Raw genomic sequence first — 19,397 nt, forward strand, 5'->3', positions numbered from 1 at the left:
ATGAGGAAATCAGAACCATATCGCCAGCATAACAGAAGTTGTTTATAGTTGTTTCATTGACAGTGCATCCGATTGGGAGTGAGTTCAGTTTGACATTCAAGGCATCTGTGTACGTATTAAACAGGTATGGAGAGAGAATGCCCCCTTGCCGAAGCCCGTTTAGGGAGCCAAAGGTGTGCGACAATACTTTACCCCATTTGACACAGAATTGCTGTGTGGAGAACCAGCAATATAAAATGCCAATTAGATATAAGGGTGTGCCTCTTTTATGCAGCTTCAGGAAGAGCTTCAGGTAGTTTACTCTGTCAAATGCTTTTCTCATGTCCACAAAACAGGAAAACAGGAGAGGCTGATGATAGGTAATAGTTCAGCAATTCTTTCAGTATGTAGATGCAGTTGTCAGTTGAGTGATTTGCTTTAAATCCAAACTGGTTGTCAGTGTTGTGCAGAAAGGAGAGAATTCTCACTAGAGAAGCCGACTCAAGTATCTCCTACGTGATCATTGTGATTGCAATCAGCCGGTAATTGCCAGGGTCAGCTGCATCCTTCAGTTTGTTTTTGATTAATGGTATCAAGTGACTTAAGAGTAGGGAGTCTGGAAGAAATTGGGGAATTATGCATGCACTAAAAAGGGCAGCCAGCAAAATGTAGATTATTAGGTGGCAGAATTTGAAGGCTTCTGAGGGAAGACCATTGCAGCCGGGCAATTTATTGTTAGGTAGGCTGTTAATGGCATTACTGATGTTACCCGGCGTAATACAATCTGCAAAATGAAATTGAATGTTATCAGTAAGGAGGTTATCTACAACCCTTCGGGAGTCTTGATTGTTAATGCAATTCCGGATATTGCTGAAGTGATTGCCCCACATACTTGCGATAGCCTTGTCACCAACTGCTTCCCCTACTCTCTGTGACAGCTTTTTAGTTTTGGGATTTAAGGACTGGATATCTTTCCAAAGACCGGGATAATCACCAGATTCTAAGTCTCTAGACATTGCATCATCTCTTAGTTGTTTTTCATTTACTCTGCAGTGCTTATGAGCAAGTTTGAGCTGCGCTCTCGCCTGTCTCATTAGTAATGCAGCGTCCTTCCCTCAGGCTACCATTTTGCCTCCACAGTAAAAATATTTCTCGTGGATATGAATATGGATCTTTAACCGATCATTCCATCCCGGTATATGATGAGAATTACCTTGATGAAATCTAAAGGTAGCCCTGCCTGAAGCAAGCATAGCAGAAATTATGTTCGAATAGAATTAATTCAGATCCCTCCTGTGGTGGTCATTTCTACAATTTGTATTAGTACAATGTAAGATTGAAGTATTGACCACAAACTGGTTTCCATAGTCTCCCTAAAGTATTTGGTTTTCTGTTGGCTTTTAAAATCCCAGTTTACAGCTGGTGGGCAGTCAGATAGGGGGTTCACTGTAGGGAGGGATGGGGTACTGAAAGACAACTGTAATGGGATGTGATCGTAGCCTATTGCAAGATTGTAGCAAATATTGCAGGTCATGATAGAATCATGAAGTTCTGGAAATGTGATGCAATGGTCCAGCCAGGAGGTTGTAATTGCGGCCACTCTATTATGTACATATGAATAGGAGGCGGGAGGGAGGAGCATTACATCGCTAATTTGGAAAGCATGATTTTGACAAAAGTGAGTAAGTTCATTATAAAATTGTTTTGTGGGATAAGAATTAAGGTCCCTGATTAAACAAATATGATCAGCAGGAGAATCGTGAATAATACTGTGTAACTCACCTAGGATTATCTTGTATTGATCAAAATTATTTTTATTGTCCTAGGACATATAAACATTAATGATTAGGATTTTAGAGTTCCCTATTGTCACCTGAAGTCCCAGCAATCTGACATTCCTGTAGGTCTTTACATTTACCATGTTGTCTAACAATTTGTGCCACAGGAAAGAGAGGCCTCCTTTTGGGCAACCGGCTGCGATTTGATCTCTAACTTGCATCGATGAGGAGCATTTCTTGTATTGCAATGATGCATTTGAAGTTTTTGCAGAATATGTTTAGGAAAGGAATGTTCCTCTTGAGGCCAAAAATATTCCATAAGATTATGTTTAATGTATTCATGGTTACTCACGAAGCTGGGAGATGAATGCACTGATCATTTGGGTGGATGGGGGGTTAGCCAGGGGAGTAGGCAGTCACTCATCATGGGCAGTTGGCTGGCACTTGCATTAGAAGTGACTCTGGTTGGGGTGTCAGTAAGTTCCCTGGATTTGATTATATCTTGAAACTAATATATTAGGACCAAAATTCTCGCCTTTAAGAACTTCGAGGTGTTGAAGTTGGCAGGTAATCCTGTAAGCCACTTTATGTTTACTATTGCATGGGAGTTCGTGGGAGATGAGTGGGTCAGAGCCCGTGAGAAAGTTGACTCTCTCCACTATGGCATCTAGTGTCACTGATGGGCACAGATTGTGAATTACTACGTGATATCTCCTCTCAGGTTTCGGGCAAGGTGAAACACGAATGTTGGGTTCCGGTCCAGCGGCCAAATGAGAGGTTCTTCTCTTTCGCTTGTTTGTATCTGCAAGGTGCCAGACCCTTCATGATCACTCTCATCCACATCCACAATGGGGGGTTGGAGGGGAGAGATAAGGGTGGGGGGGGGGTAAGAATCACGAAGGCTGGTGATCGTCACTGGAGATCTATCTTCCACCAGAGGCACTAGGGAGGGAGCAGAAGTTGGGAGACCAACAGTCCCCTCAGAACGGTCTATAGGTGATGGGGGCACTCCTATGTTGCTGGGAGGCGAGGAAAAACTTGATGCTGCATTCAAAGGAGTCTTGTGGCTATCTGTCCAATTGTCTAGCGATTCCTGCACTCCTTTGATTGCATCCCAGATCCGTGCGAGATTATTTGATTCCACAGTTTTAAGACTCTATGGATTCCTGTAGTCCTTTGATCACTCCCAGATTCTTGAGAATTTATCATTTGTCTCTTCGATTTTTTCTGAGTTTTTTCCCATTATTTCAGAGAGGGATTTTGCTGTATGGAAGGCATTTTCTGCCATGTGGTACACCTTTGGAGGCAGATTGTAAGGGTCATCGGCGTAGACTTCCACCGAGCAGGTCCTTAGCCACTTAGTGATATATGATATTTTCTTGTGAGAGGACAGGCTTTTCGCGGATCACTCCTTGAGAATGTTTGGTATCAGATCTTTGCATTTTGTATATGCAACATTAATTTCCTCATCAGAGAAGAAATCACTGACAGATTGTATAACGGACTCGACATCAGAACGGTTCGATTGGTATTGTGTAAAGTTGTGTTCGCGAGTACGGAACTTGTCTGGGGCACAGGCACCGGTAGGTGCCAGGGTCACTTGCGCAATGGTTGGAGGTTGGTCCGATGATATTTTTGTGGTAAAGGAAGGGCCAAGCACTAACACATACTCAGTATGCTTATAAATGACAGCCATCACATTTTAAACTAAATCTTTGTGCATAAGGCAATTATCCATCTTTTTTCCCCATACTTGTAACAAAATGTAGGGTATAAATACACTTAGAATAAAAAAATGTAACCTCCTCTTTCTCTCTCTGTAAATGACGCAGTTCAGTAGATAGTTAGCCTATCTGTGTTTACCCACAGCCTACCATGGTTTTATGCCCATTCATGTATTTTCATACAGCAACTTTCTTATCAGTTGTTACCATACTGTATTATCATACACGAGATACAAAGTGTGTATGTATGAACTGAACTATTGAATTTGGCTAGCCTAGGCATTATATTCACGGTATCCGTTAGGCTATTACAGCTGTATTTAAGAGAAAGCTGATATTCTACTTACAGAGTCCAATTATATTGTATTATTATCATGTTATACCATCGTCGTATTATATATATAAAAAAAGATCATCCGCCATTTGCATTGATGTAATGTGTACATTCTCAGAATTAGCTGATTAATAATTTTTTAGTTGCTCAAAGAAATGAATGCATTACTGGAATTTTTTATTTTTATTTTTTCAGTACATATACGTATGCAGAGGGTATACAAAGGTAAACTAGCATACTTTGTTAAAATAAAATCCCTCACAATTGCAAATCAGCTGTTTCTTTGGTAGGTGGTTGCTAATTAATTATAAGAGCTTCTTATGAACTGTTACATAAGCCGTAGGTGAGGTAATCTTTGAAAGCCTAATCTATTACAGTAATCTACCGAAAATGAAATTGCCCTGGAAGCAATATGGTCGGCCGAAAATGAAATTCGTTCATTCAGTAAAGACTATTCTTATTTTTATTCATTTAACAAGAAGATGGGATTAATCTAATGTTAATCTGGGCTACCAAATATGCAACTTGCATGATACATGAGATATGTGTATGATGAAATCATGTGTAGGGGATGACATTCTAAGGATAGCATGATACGAGACATCGAATGATACTACATGGATATATACGGAAATTTCAGTTTTTTTTACTAATTTTGCCCTATAATCAGGGGTGGGTTTTAGGGTGTGCAGGGCTAGGCCAGTGACCTTATAGTTGGGTTTCTGGGATTTATTTTCTAATGGAGTACCTCTAGATCATTATTATTATTGCTATACCATTGCTATTATTATTTAATAAATTAGTTTTTATATATTTATAGTTATTATTATTATTTTTTTTGTTGAGGTGCGGTGCCCTAGGTCACTGCTTATGTTGGAAACTGTTTGTGTCAAACACGCGGTTTTTACAACTTTGGTACTACATATGGCATTTCTCAATGACGACCATCCGAAGCAAATTAATTTTAAAAACACTGCTGAAAAGCAGTTGATCATTTTGTTCTAATGGAATTACTCATTTTTCAATCAACCACATAATATCATGGAAGCTTTGTTTGCCTGTGTGTATAATGTGTGTGTGTGTGTGTTTGAATCTACATTTGTCATTTCATCAATGATTATGTTAGCGTCTCTACGTAGTGTGTGTGCTTTCATGTGTGAGTGTATGTGTGTTTCTTAGCGCAATATCACATTTGCCACTTTTCGGTTTTGCCTTTCTTGCTTGTTTTGCTGATTATATGATTAGTTGAATCTAAGAATCATAAAAGTACACGGGAAAATATTTTACCGAAATTTCATCTGCAGTTGTTCTCTCTCTCTCTCTCTCTCTATATATATTACATATATATATATATATATAATATATATATATATATATATATATATATATATATATATATATCTAATATATATATACGTATATATATATATATATATATATATATATATATATATATATATTATATATAGTATATATATATCTATTATCTATCTATCTATATATATATGATATATATATATATATTATAAGATAATATATATATATATATATAATATATATATATTTATATATCTATATATATACTATAGATAGATATATATCACATCACCATAATTTAAATATAATCATTAAGCTACAAATATCGTTTAATATCCAGTTCACTCTACTTTGGAAATCTCCTCGATGGGAAATTATCCCCGAAGAAGAATAATAGGTGACGAATGGGTCGGTACGCCGAGTCTCGATCCCTCGACACAGGACCTTCCAAAGACTCCAGTCAAGAGAGGTTAGACTGTCAACTGGAGTCATTGGAAGGTACTGTGTTGAGAGATCGAGATCTGGCTGTAACCGATCCTGTTATCTCTTATAATTCCCCTTCGGTGTCAATTCCCCCCCCATCAAGGTAATTCAGAAGTAGCGTGAATTTGATATTTAACGACATTTGTAGCTTAAGTATATATATATATATATATATATATATATATATATATATATATATATATATATATATATATATATATACATATATATGCTTAAAAAATTCACAGTAGATGCACGTGACTTCATAAATAAGCGAATTACCACGGGAAATGATAGACAGGAATCCAAGCGCTTTCGTCTTTATTCAGACATCGTCAAGGTCACAAACTTAAACAGATTCTGACCCTAACCGAAATTACAAAGTATCTTTACAGTCCAAAACATGTGAAAACTGAATATATTAATTTTGTTGCTTATATTTATCTACAACTTTTTTCATTATGAAAGCATCAAGTTTAAATAAACCAAGACTTAAATTTAGAACATTTCTATTATTTGACTTGATAAAACAAGATTCAATGATATTCCTTTTAACTGTGTCATTACATGGGACTAAGGCTCTTGCTTGACTCCAGTTAATAGGATGGTCTAAATCTCTCATATGTACAAATAATGCATTATTTGTACATATGAGAGATTTAGACCATCCTATTAAACTGGAGTCAAGCAAGAGCCTTAGTCCCATGTAATGACACAGTTAAAAGGAATATCATTGAATCTTGTTTTATCAAGTCAAATAATAGAAATGTTCTAAATTTAAGTCTTGGTTTATTTAAACTTGATGCTTTCATATGAAAAAACAAAAAGTTGTAGATAAATATAAGCAACAAAATTAATATATTCAGTTTTTACATGTTTTGGACTGTAAAGATACTTTGTAATTTCGGTTAGGGTCAGAATCTGTTTAAGTTGTGACCGTGTGATATCGATAATCCTGGATTATCCCTTTTAATTTTTACCCTTTTGATAATTAACCATCTGGTATTCCTGATCTTGTTTGTACCTGAGGCCTTCCTCTCCGATTGTACTTTAGTATCTCCTTGACGATGTCTGAATAAAGACGAAAAGCGCTGGATTTCCTGTCTATCATTTCCCGTGGTATTCGCTTATCTATATATATATATATATATATCTATATATATATATATATTATATATATATATATAATTTCCTATATAAATACAAACCTAAAGGTCTTTATACAGAATTTTGGTTGTGGGAGTGAGTAGGATGGGCGCTGAACTTACAGACAAGGTAGTCAACTACGACAAAAGGGGTGGAGCCCCAACCATTCGTTAGTCTGCAATCCACTTTCCTTTCGGACACCGGTGTGTGAAGACATCTCTGCGCTTTTCTGCCCGACTGATATTTACTATTTTTTGTTTTGTTTTTTGTTGATATATTTTTGTGTGGTTGTTGTTTTTGCTATAATTACCTAGAAATCCTCAATCACTTTAGCACTTTTGAAGAGGAAACCATTGGGATAGGCACTGTCCAGGGAAGGACAGACTGTGTATTTGATTTCTCTCTCTTTTTTTTTTAAGGTTTATCTTCATTTATTATTGTATGTCACACCATGACAGTGCAATAAATAAGGTATCTGATCTCTTTATGCCATGATGTCTGCTAGCTGTAGGCCTGCTCCTACTCCCTTGGTAACCCCTCAAGCAGGAGACTTGAGTTCAGAGGTACTGCTGTATATATCATCTGTGAGTGATATCCTCCTCTACATGCTGTTGCCGAAGGTATGCTCAGCTAATTCAAGAAGAGGGGAAGGAATTCATCATTGCTGCTTTCGTTTTTGTCTTTGTTGCTAAGTGCTTTCACCTCCTCCCCCTTCTTTTTCCAAGCTAGAAAGAGGAACTCTGCTTCCATTGCCGAGCATATGGGTGCAACTGCTACCCGGGGTTCTTTGGACCCCGTTTACTCGTACCAGCCTCAGTAGGCCTCCTACCTGCGCCCTATAGCAGAGGATGAAGGGAATAGGTCTCCAACAAGGACTCTCCTTTCTCTCATCTCTGTTGGAGGAAGTGATGACAGATGTTGCTTGTTAGCTAGAAGACAGGAACCTATTTTTAGGGGTGCCATTGAGCATTCCCCCCTCTTGAGATGCTCTTGTTTTTAGGATGCATCTGCAAGGGATAGAGTGCACACTTGGAAGAATGTTCATCGCAGGTGTGAGGGTAGAACGACAGATACATCTACATCAGTTTCCTGAAACTCAAGGGTGCTTTTTTAGCCCAGCAAGAGTTTTGGGCACGAGTAGTGGGGCACAATGTGGTGTTGACAAGAGACAACACTACAAAGTAGCATACATCAAGAATCAGGGGGGATTGGTGTACTTCCAGCCGCATAGGTTGATGGTACAGGTATACAAGTGAGCAGCAGGACACTCAGTGGAGTTGTCAGCCAGGTACATTCTAGGGTCTCATAATTGGGTGGTAGACAAGCTTAGTTGCCAGAGCCAAGACATTTCGGAGAGACTTTCCATAACTGGTATGACAGAAGTTACTGGAGTATGGCTCATTTGTTTTTCCAGCACCCAGGGGACGTTTTGAGGCTTATGCCTTCCTCTCCATTTTTGTTTGATTCGTTAGGTGATCATCAGGCTCTGGTCACCCCGAATTTCGATTTGACTCTGGTGGCATGCACCAAGTAGTTCCTAGACCTGCTGGCTTTGTTTAATGAAAGAGATGTCAACCATGACATAGCCTTCTGTACCAGCCACATATGAGAGGTATTACCAGGCAGTGAAGGTAATGGCACTTCACGCCTGAAGACTATCCAGCATCTGCAAGTGAGATGACTAGGAGAAGTCTGGATATTTTTGGTATATATTCACCAGCTATAAGTCCATTTCATTTTAACAGGAGCCGAGGTAGAAGTCAACTAGAGTGCCAGTAAATGGATTCATCTTCAGCAAAAGGAAGTGAAAAGAGAACAATGCAAGCTATGCACCACTTTAATGCTAAAGGAGACAAACTAAATCAGGGTTTTAACCCCTAAAGTGTAAAAGAAGAACTTAGATGGAGAATCTATGGCAATCCAGAACCATTGACCCATTGACACAGTATAAGTTAGCATCATACAGACTGTTTATTCAAGATATTTGCAGACTGCCCGAGTTCAGCAGGATTAGGTAATGTGCACTTGTAATAATTCAAGTATGTACTGGTATATTTGAGAAATGGAGCAACCATATAAAATGGTTAGGGAGAAGATGAGAGTAGAGAATGCAAACAGGCAAAAGGAGACCCTTACATTATCCTGATTAGAGCATTATTGCTCAGTTAGAAGTAAATGAAGAGCTATTCAAAGGAAAATAATGGACTCCTCTGCTTCAACTAAAGTCTCTCCATATCTACACGTTATAATCAGTAAAGTAAAAATTGTTGTGCTTTGGTTTGTGAATAGAATTTATATTTTCAGTGTTTCAGTCACACCAATGTAAAGCTACTCAGTCTAACAGTTTGGAATCTGGACAACACAAAACTTACAAAACAACTTCCACATTATCCAGTGCCCACTGATCTCTGTTAGCACCATCATGGTAAGGCTGCCACCATCTCAGCTGAAGTCCATAACGTCGAGCTTCATAAGGTAGACTATAAGCCACTCGACGAGCCTATAGGGGTACAGAAGGAAAATCAAACAATTAGTTTTAGAATTAATGAAATTCTTCTTTATAAACAGATATTTATGAAGGACTGACAGAAATATAAATATCATTGAAAGCAAACGTTTCACCAGTGGCGGCTCGTGGCTATCATTCATAGGGGTACTGTTACATAATTTTAAAAAAATCCTTGATATTAACCGCATAAACGCATTTTGACATTGGCCTATATAAAACAAAAGGATTAAAGAACACCCAGCTAAAACATAGACACGCATACACATACACACACACATACACTCTCTTTGTCTCTCTCTCTCTCCGAGGAAGGCAGCAGAATGCTGCCGAAAGCTACTATTTTGAATTTTAGTATATCATTGACATTAAAGAGGTTATAGTTTTTTCCCATTTACTGCAACTCGCCATTGAGTTGATTACTCTGCATTACATTACATATGATCAGTATCGTCACTAATTGATCACTATCACTAATGGCACATATTGATTAAGCTTTGACGAACTTCAAATCACACCTTTCTGCGGCAACAGCTAGACTAACACTGCTCGAGAGGGCAGTCAGTGCTCCCCTCACCTTTACATGCGGCTTGCTGCCACATTATCACCCTGCTAGCAAAATTAGAACAGCTGAGCACCAGCAGTTCCACATAGTTTCAATTCATTTGCTTTTATTATTTACAAAAAACAGGGGAATTGTGATAATATTTTAAGGATTATGGATAATCTATACTTCATTTCTCATATTCATGTATATATTCATAATTTTGCTCATATATATGAAATCTATAGGGGGTTGCTACAGTTCCAGTGCCCACTGAGGAACCGCCACTACGTTTCACTAACCTTTCCAAAATCTACAGGATCATGAACGTTTATGGTAGTCCACGTGACACCATTATTAATTGTGTACTGTAGGATGATCCCTTTATCTAAAGCTCGCTGGGGGTTACTAAGGTCAACATGGCAAGATGGTGTTTTGTCTTGACTACCAATCCTCAGCACAAACATGATCTTGCTGTAAAGAACAAAATTGTCAGGTCATTCGTTTTTGACAAACATATCTATATAGCTTAGAATATTTGTAAAAATGAGAAATGGAAACAGAGAGAGAGAGAGATATGATGATGATGATGATGATGAACTACTGCAAATACCTTGCTCTACGTGTGTCCAATTCTTTTGTGATTGCCTGACGTGTGCCACAAGCAGAGAAGTACAGATGCTTGCCATGGCCATATGGAGAGAGAGAATTGCAGCCTAGACCAATCCCACCACCAGTTACTCTTAACCAGTTCACTTTGCTTCCGGCTTCAAAGCCATCAATGAGGCTTGTTGGGAGTGGAGATGTGCGGGATGGCACAGGCTCACAGAAATCTCCTGAAAAGGTTGGATATGCTTTGACATCCTTACTGAATTGGTCAGTTGTTTTTATTGGGGTGGTATGAACTAAATGAAAGCCCTAAACATTGAGTTAATTTGTACAACTTTAGAGCAAGTCAGAGTAGTGTCATTCTCATTTCAGGAATGTGAACTTTGAAGTGATGGGTTAATATCTAAGCATCATCTGAAATAAACAGATCTATAAAAAATCTACTTTTTACATAACTGCTTTACTACGTTTTGTTTAGCATATGTACCAAACATCTATGTAAAATGTATAAAATGCTCTCTAAAGGAGACTGATGCACCGATGAGAGGGACTTGTATTGCATATATATTGATGTTAACATAATTAACTTATTTGCAGTGTCAAAATAATTTTTAGAAATTCAGTTAGAGCATGCAACTTAATGTCTATTAATTTTGGTTTGTCAATAAACAAAATGGTTATGATCATGGTCAATATTACTTTTACTGAGGACAACCTCTATTTAGAATTCATTCAATTCTTTTGATTAAACTGATACTCATTTGGATTTGTCATAGAGTTATATAAGGTTAAATAAAGTTTAAAGAGTGAATTCAACTCTTCTGATTAAAATGATACTCATCTGGTCTTGTGTTAGAGTTATGTAGGGTTAAATAGAGTTCACAGAGGTGATTCAACTCATCTGATTAAAATGATAATCATTAGGACCTACCAGTAAAGCCTGTATCACAGATGCATCTTCCATTTACACAATCTCCGTGGCCATGGCAGTGTTCAGGACAGGCTTCACCAATATAGACATCATCAAGAGACCATGGTGTCACCTGCGACCCCCTTCCAGGCACATCCTGCACCCATCGAAGTTGTGTGGAACTGGAATGACAAGAGTCCTATTCAAATTTATGTAGTCCATCCTCAATCCTTTTATACCGCTCAGATCTAGACTCTACTGAGAGATATGCATTTAATTTTTTTTGACCTGAAGTAACTGTGTGGTAATTCATAATCATTTACTGTATACTGATGTAACTGTAAGCTATTTGGATTATATTTTTTCCTAAAAAGGCCCATGGCTTTTTTGTTATTGGTGTCTAATACCGATAGTAATGGAATGAAAGATGCATTTCTAGCTGTGACTATTTTAAAACATGATTATGATTTAAAAATGTTTTGTTTAATTGTAAGCCACATATAAAATAACCGTACCTAGACCAAGTTTTTTCAGGTAGAGGAATTGTTATTCTTGTCCACTGTGAATATACATCAGTGTTAAAAACAGACTGGTAATGGAAGGTATAAGGCATGCAGTCGGGGTCAGGAGAGGTTCCAGGCAGACAAGAATCCATGACCAAATCCCATCCTGTAACTCCACCGTCAAGGCTGTATTCCAGGCGGATTCCAGAGTTTTCGTCTCCACACTTACTGTCTGGTTCTCCACAGCCTATAGCAAGCTTAGAGAGAAAGTTTTTATAACTGTATGTACATATGAAAGAAAAGTAGTTACATAAACACATGGATAACAGATTATTGAATTTTACAGGATAACAGATTATTGAATTTTACAATCCTGTGTTTGAAAATGTTTTCTAATTGCTCATGAATATTTTCAGGCATAAGATATTTATTTCAGTAAAGGAAATTCAACTTCCTGAGTGCATGAAATCTTTCATCAGGATTGCAACAATAAAGAATACTATTTAGGATTGAATCCTATATCAGATATCTAATGCCCTACATCCCTGATTTAGTGTTTTTCATTACATGTATGACAGGGAAAGAGGTTTTGTTGTTATCAACTTATACACATCAAGCTTCTTACCCAATTAATGTTGGCTTGAAAATCCGGTCAGTGTATAAATACAACTGCAAACCTGAAGGACTTTAGATCTCATATAGCAATTTTATATGGTGTCTGGATTGGTGACTGCCAATAAGAGACAGGTTGGCTTAGACTGCGTTGGGTAAGTAGCCTAAGCCATTTTTCCACTATTCATCAGTGGAAGATTACAGTCTGCAGCCAGAGCTGAATCTTCTTTTTTCACTTTACAGTTTGTGAATGCATTTTGACAAGGAAATACGTTGTCAGTCTTTATATGAGTATAATATTGTAGCTTACCATACAGATGTCTCTGCTCTTATTCCCACTCAAGTCCTCTAGACCTGAGTGAAATCACGAATTTACTCATGAAGTGGAAAAATTTAAAGAGAATTAGATAACGAGAATGACAGGCAAAGAGTAGCATTTTTTTTGGAAAGGTAGGATTTGAGAAACACGGTACCCTACCCTGGGAGGAAGAAAGTTTTAGAGAAATCTGAAGCAAAATTGTTGCGAAATATACCCGAGCAACTTGGTTTTACTGATTCAGCTGATGGAGTTGGCAGGTTGGCCTAGCTGCCTTTAGGACAGACTTCGATCCCTACTCACAGGACTAATGAAGATGGCAGCAAAATTTCACACAATTTTATTACAAAAATAAATAGCTCAATACTACTCTTACAAAACAATAAAAAATAAACTTCATCAATGCTTAAAGGCTATACGTTCACTAAACCGACGACCACATGGTCCTTAAGGGATCAGTGGTGTAAGCTATCTTAATCACAGATCACATCAAATAATATTGAAAATAACGACACGAGTCGGGGTAGGTATAGTAACAGGTACATAATGATCAGTTAACGACTTCAGCCAAATACAACCCAACGAATCTTGAACACTAACATGGATTACAACATATGGTATACAATGATCTGACCGGCAGCACGATAACTCATCAAAAATACGTCTTACCTACTTGGTTCTTGGAAGGGGAAGAAGTCACTTCTCTCTTGGGGACGCTACCTGGAGGACCAGTTAGGCCTTTTTCGGACTCAGGTTCCATTCAATCAATCATTAATGTGGCAGTTTTAATACAAATCACACAACAAAAAGAAATACGGAAAAAGTCCCCACGACTTTGTCGAACATCAGGCTCAAATATATTACATACGAGGGGATGGACCATCCCCCCTGCCGCCAGCTTGCTTCATTTTATATTCGGGACGCGACGGATTTAAGGTGAAAGAAAATGGTGCACACATTTTTTCACGACAAAAATGGGGGCCTTATTCAAATGTCATTGTGGAAATGTACAAGTTTCTGAAAAGCAATCAAAAACCATATGAAGCATATATCTAGTTTATCCCATCGTTCAGAATTTTAAAAATCATGTTTTTTAGATAATCAAGAGGAGATGATCAGTCAGCAGTTTATTTTGAATTTGCATGAAAATAAAACTAGAAAAACTATTGGGTCGTGTTCAGATGGACACAAAGCCAATGAGACTCCAGCAAAAGAAGCAGATGAATGCAGAGAGTGAACAAGACACCAGTTTGGTCAAGAAAACGAAAAATGACAACACTATCGCACACCAATAGGTCTAATAATTATAGAAGGATTTCAAGGCTAGATATTGTGGCAAAGACTGCAGCTCAGGAAGATGCCCAAAATATGGGGGGGGGGGGGGGGGGGGGGGGTGGGGGAGGAACTGAATAAGAACCCTTTTGCTAAACAGTGCAAGAATTTCAAAAGGTCCAGATCTGACAAAATTAAAGTTTTTAAGGACAATAGTAGCTTTAGTAATGCTGGCGATAGTGAATTGCAACAAATAAAAACTGTATCAGAACCCGGGCAGGAGATTTTGGTACCTCCTGAAAGAAGCAACTTGGGCCGTCAAAGTAAAGCATAAGAAAGTACAGTTTCAAAGAGGCTCCGGTGCAACATGTAAAGTTATATCCTTGAAAGAATTGAAACTCTTACTAGCTAGCCATAATGTAGGTAATGATCATAATAATGATGCAGTTAAACTGAAACTTTACAAGAGTAATACGACAAGGAGTATTGTTTTTAAAATTCTAACATGCATTCAAAATGAAAATCAACACAGGATCGAATTTTAGTTGGTTAGAGAAAACTCATCCATTATAGGCCTTGCCCATGCGCAAAATTTGGTTTTGACAATGCCCATGCTAAGCAAGGAATTAGTGATGTTTACCAGTAAAAATAAAATTCTGTAAGCATTTTCTGATCTCCCTGAGGGCTTTGGGGAGCTAGGACCCTATGTAAGGCTAATTTCCAGTTTGCAGAAGAAATTGAAGGCGCAAGTAGAGAATATGAAAGATACTATATAAGAGAAAGTAACTGAGCCTACTGATTGAGTTTCTATGATGGTGGTCACCAAGCCAAAATAATTTCTATAAGCCCTAATGACTTGAATAAAGCTAATGTGAGATCATATCCACTGTGAAGACATTTTACTCTGGATGCTAAGAAAGGGTTTTGTCAAGTGTGACTTGAAAAGGAATCTATCAATTCTTCCTTCATTACCCCATTTGGCAGATATAAATGGAAATGCATGTAGTTTGACGTTTCTTCTGCTCCGTGGGAATATTAGAGAAAGATACACAAAGGTTTACAAACTTCCAAGAAATAATAGTTATTGCACAGGATATCTTGGTGTACAGAGAAGGTTCACAAGATAAGGAAACAACATGGGCCATGACAGGAGCTCAGACGCATTACTATAGAAAGTGTCAAAAGGAGCGTATTAAGCTGGACCAAGACAAAACAAAGCTATGTGTGCCTGAAACCATTTATATCAGGCACTTGCTTACTAAGGATGTTGCATGCACAGATCCAAGAAAAGTTTAAGCAATGGGCAATCTAGGAGTACCCACGAGTAAGAAATGTCTCAGATTTTTGGGAATGGTCAATTATTTTTCTAAATTGATCTCAAGGTTATCAGATTTAACAAACCCCTTTAGAAATCTAGAAAAGAAAAATGGTATTCAAGTCATGATGGAGCATTAAATAAGATAAAGAAATCGTAGAAGCACCAGTTCTGAAGTATTTCAACATTAGCAGCTTAAGCATCTAAGACACTAACTGCTACAGAGCAAAGATTTGCTCAATAGAAAAGGAAATGTTGGTCATGTTTTTGCAGCAGTGTGTTTATGGTAAAATGATCAATACTGAAACTGACCATAAACCTTTCAAAAGTATTTTTAAGTAACCTTTGATGAAAAGTCCTATAAGGTTATAAAGTATATTACTGCTGTTTAGTTTTAACGTGCAGTACAAATCAAGAAATAACATATTCTTTCCTGATACTTTAGTAGGGACTGTTTGCCAAACACTTCACAAGCAGATTGAAGAGTCTTATCCATGACATTAGTAGCATTCATATTGCTGCGACAAATGAAAGAGTAGAAAACCAACAGAAAAATACGAAATATGTAGAATTAAAAACGTTAAACATGTTTCTTAATGGTTAACCCTCTTGTAAAAATGTTTCTGAAATTATCTGACTTATATTAAATTAAAGATGAACATTCTGTTTAAAATTATGGGATTTTCAGGAGTCCTTGCATTGTTGTTCCTCAGTGTCTTAAGCCATTTATATTGAAGCAGATTCATTATGCTCATAATGGTATAGATGCATCTGTCAGGTATGGTCATGATATTTTATATTGACCTAATATGTGTGCAGAGTATGGTAAAAAACACGCAAAAGAATCCCTGAGATTGCAAGATTTCCATAATAACAAGATTTAAAAGTGGGTAAGGATATTTTCAGTATTGAAAAATTCAGTTCTTTGATTTTAATGGATTATTAATCTCCATTTTTTGAGTTTCGGTGTACAAATTATTAGTAAAGTTAAAAGTCATTTTATTTTGCATGACATGGCATTCCAGATATGTAATAACAGATTTGGGTTCTCAGTACAAATTAAGTGAATTCCAACAACTGCCAAATATGCAAAATCGTTTTACCATTGTCAGTCAAATAGCAAAACAGAAAATGCAGAGAGGATTATGACAGTTGTTCAAAAAGCTCAGATAGTTGTAGCCCTTTATTAGCGCTACTTGAGTGGAGAAGTACTCCGACAAAGGATTCAACTCATCGTTCATGCAATGATTTTTCGGACGACATACTCGATCACAGTTACCAACCACAGAAAAGTTACTTCGACCCAAGCTGGTAGCTGGAGTGCCAGAAATTCATGCCAAGGAACTTCAAAAACAAGAACAGTATTACAACAGAAGAAGCAAAGACCAATGGGGGCTGAATCCAAATGCTATCCGTGTATTGTGCATTGCCAGGCCGAGAGAAACAGTTTGGGGAAAAGGGAAAAGTCACTGAAGATGTGTCACCATGGAAGTATGGAGTATCAGTTGTTGGAAAGGTCTATACTAGAAACCGCAAATATCTATGCAGCACGAGTGAGGATGCCAATGGTGAACCTGGAGCAGATATGAAAGAGGCACAAAAAGGGATTTTCCAAGAAAGAGCAGTTCTGAACTACGAAGAACCTGTAACTGAGAATTTATATTAGTATTCCGGTACTGCAAAAGCTCGAAGTGACAGTGCAAGTACATTATCTTAATAATGCGCTATCATGAATAGGAGAGTCAACCAAATATATAGGTTAGGTTTCAGCCTGGGTCACACAATGGTGATTTCAGACTGTTGCAAGTTGTAACAGCCGAAATTTTTCTCATTACGACTCCATTACAATCTCATTACAATCAAGTCGCCATAAATCGGTATTAATCGTGACCGCGTCTCCGAGTTTGACGACTTAGCGCAAGGTTTGGCGACTATGCAAGGCTGCCCAGCATAGTCACCGTCACTCCACGACTACTGTCAAAAGTCCTCTTAGGGGGAGTAGTAACGTCAGTGCACCTCATGCAATGCACTGTAGGCATTACTAAAGGTTCTTTGCAGCGTCCCTTCGGCCATCCTCTCCTAACGATTATTTCATAGTGCACTGTGAGGTTTGCCTCCTGTTTACACATTTCAAACTTACCTACTCTCAATTTCCTCTCCAACGCTGAATGACCTCAAAGGTCCCAGTGCTTGGCCTTTGGCTTAAACTCTATATTCTATTCCATTCCATTCCATGCCAAAAGTCGCCATATCTTTGTGCAACACACAACAGTGTCGTAATGACCTATCAACTTGCAGCATTTGATTACGCATCGTAACCAGCGTTGGCGAGTTGCGACTACCAGACCTAATCTGTGTCAACGTGCTGCTGCCAGCCATGATTAGGTTAGCTGTCAGAACTTCAGATAAAGAAAAAAATAACCCATGAAAAATTCAGACAGTGCTACTGTAATATCTTTTTGTATCTTTTCTATAATATGCTACTGTAAATTCTTCTTGTAACTGTTTTATAAAGATATATGCTACTTTAAATTGTATATGTATATTTTCATAATATAATAAATTGTGTATAAAATGTTTATATTGTGTACGTACTCAATTTTCTTAAAAACACTAATAACTGAATGTTATTTTCTATAACAATACTTGAAATTATCAAAATCCTTAAGATTAAAGTGCGGGAAAATTTAGAAGTTAAGAGGCCCTAATACCCCATTATAAGACATACATGTCTGGTGAAATTGACCGATATATCGTTTGTATGTATGTATATCCACAGCTAACGGGAATCGAAATCATACATGCTCATTGGTGAGTCTGGAATGCTGCTGCTGCTGATGAGAGAGAGAGAGAGAGAGAGAGAGAGAGAGAGAGAGAGAGAGAGAGAGAGAGAGATTTATTAATGTCAATTTCTGTTGTCTAGGATTCACTGTAATTTCATCGCAGTAATTACATCGTGGTAATTTTATCGTGGTAATTTCATCGCATGGTAACTACATCTCATACATTTTCGTCGCATTGTGATTACATCGTAAGGTTTCTTTCACCGCAAGATAAGTAGACCGCACAAGGCAAGAAAATAAATGAACAATAAAATATAATGCACTTGTTTTTCTGTAAAACGTTCCTTGTATTATTGCTATAGTTGTTGATGGGGATCAAAGTATTTAACTATTTGCAAGTAGCCTGTTGTTTGTTCACCTTTCTTTCATAAGTAATTTCATCATCTTGATTTTTCTTACATTAATGATTTTGACTTGTTTTTATGCTTTTCATGATTGTCTTTTTTTAAGCATGGTTTATTTTATTTTAAAAAGTAAAAATACATATTTAGTGTTAGAAAATATCACTGAAAAATCAACTGTAAAACGTTTTAAACTTATCAAAACATGTTTTACAGTATATTTAGTTTCAGAACATTTATAGTTTTTCTAACACTCACCAAACAACTCTTAGTATTAATAGAGGTTTTAAATGTCTTTTTATTTTTCATTTATTCTTTTAGCGTCGATGACTATTAGTTGTTTGACACCAGTCTTATTTTTAACTCAATCAGTCTAAGAAAAAAAAAAGAGGATAATAAATTTTTTTTTTATTTGTATGAACTCTTGCATGGAACTTTGTTTTATAAAACTGGTCACATTTCCAAATAGTTTTTCGCCATTTGTTCGTTCTTTCACAAATAGATGACTGCAGAGGCATCTTGATGGGTTTAGTTTTAGTTATTTTCAAAAACCGAAATGTTAACCACTCAGAAAACTTGTCGATTACAAAAACTGAAGATTTTTATGAACAATTTTTTTATGTAGGAAAAGTCAACAGCGGGCCATTTGGTAATAGTTAGCAGGTTAGATGCTTTGATCTCATCAACAACTATAACAGTAATACTTAGACGTTTTACAGGAAAACAAGTGAATTATATTTTATTATTCATTTATTCTTTGGCATTGTGTGGTGAAAGAAAAAACGTTACGATGAAATTACTGACGATGTGATATATTGCACTGTAATTACAATGCGGCGAAAATATATGAGATGAAATTACCATG

General features: G+C 37.2%; 1 protein-coding gene across 1 annotated transcript in view; it reads right to left on the reverse strand.

The window, feature by feature from the left end:
• LOC135223343 (reelin-like) overlaps positions 1 to 19,397 on the reverse strand; it is a 484,942-nt gene that overhangs the window by 5,489 nt on the left and 460,056 nt on the right. The window contains 5 exon segments of the mRNA XM_064261806.1: positions 9,134 to 9,261; positions 10,114 to 10,285; positions 10,425 to 10,647; positions 11,352 to 11,512; positions 11,846 to 12,090. Coding sequence (XP_064117876.1) covers positions 9,134 to 9,261; positions 10,114 to 10,285; positions 10,425 to 10,647; positions 11,352 to 11,512; positions 11,846 to 12,090 — 929 coding nt within the window.

The sequence above is a fragment of the Macrobrachium nipponense genome, chromosome 8 (genome assembly GCF_015104395.2).
Source record: "Macrobrachium nipponense isolate FS-2020 chromosome 8, ASM1510439v2, whole genome shotgun sequence".
NCBI lineage: Eukaryota > Metazoa > Arthropoda > Malacostraca > Decapoda > Palaemonidae > Macrobrachium > Macrobrachium nipponense.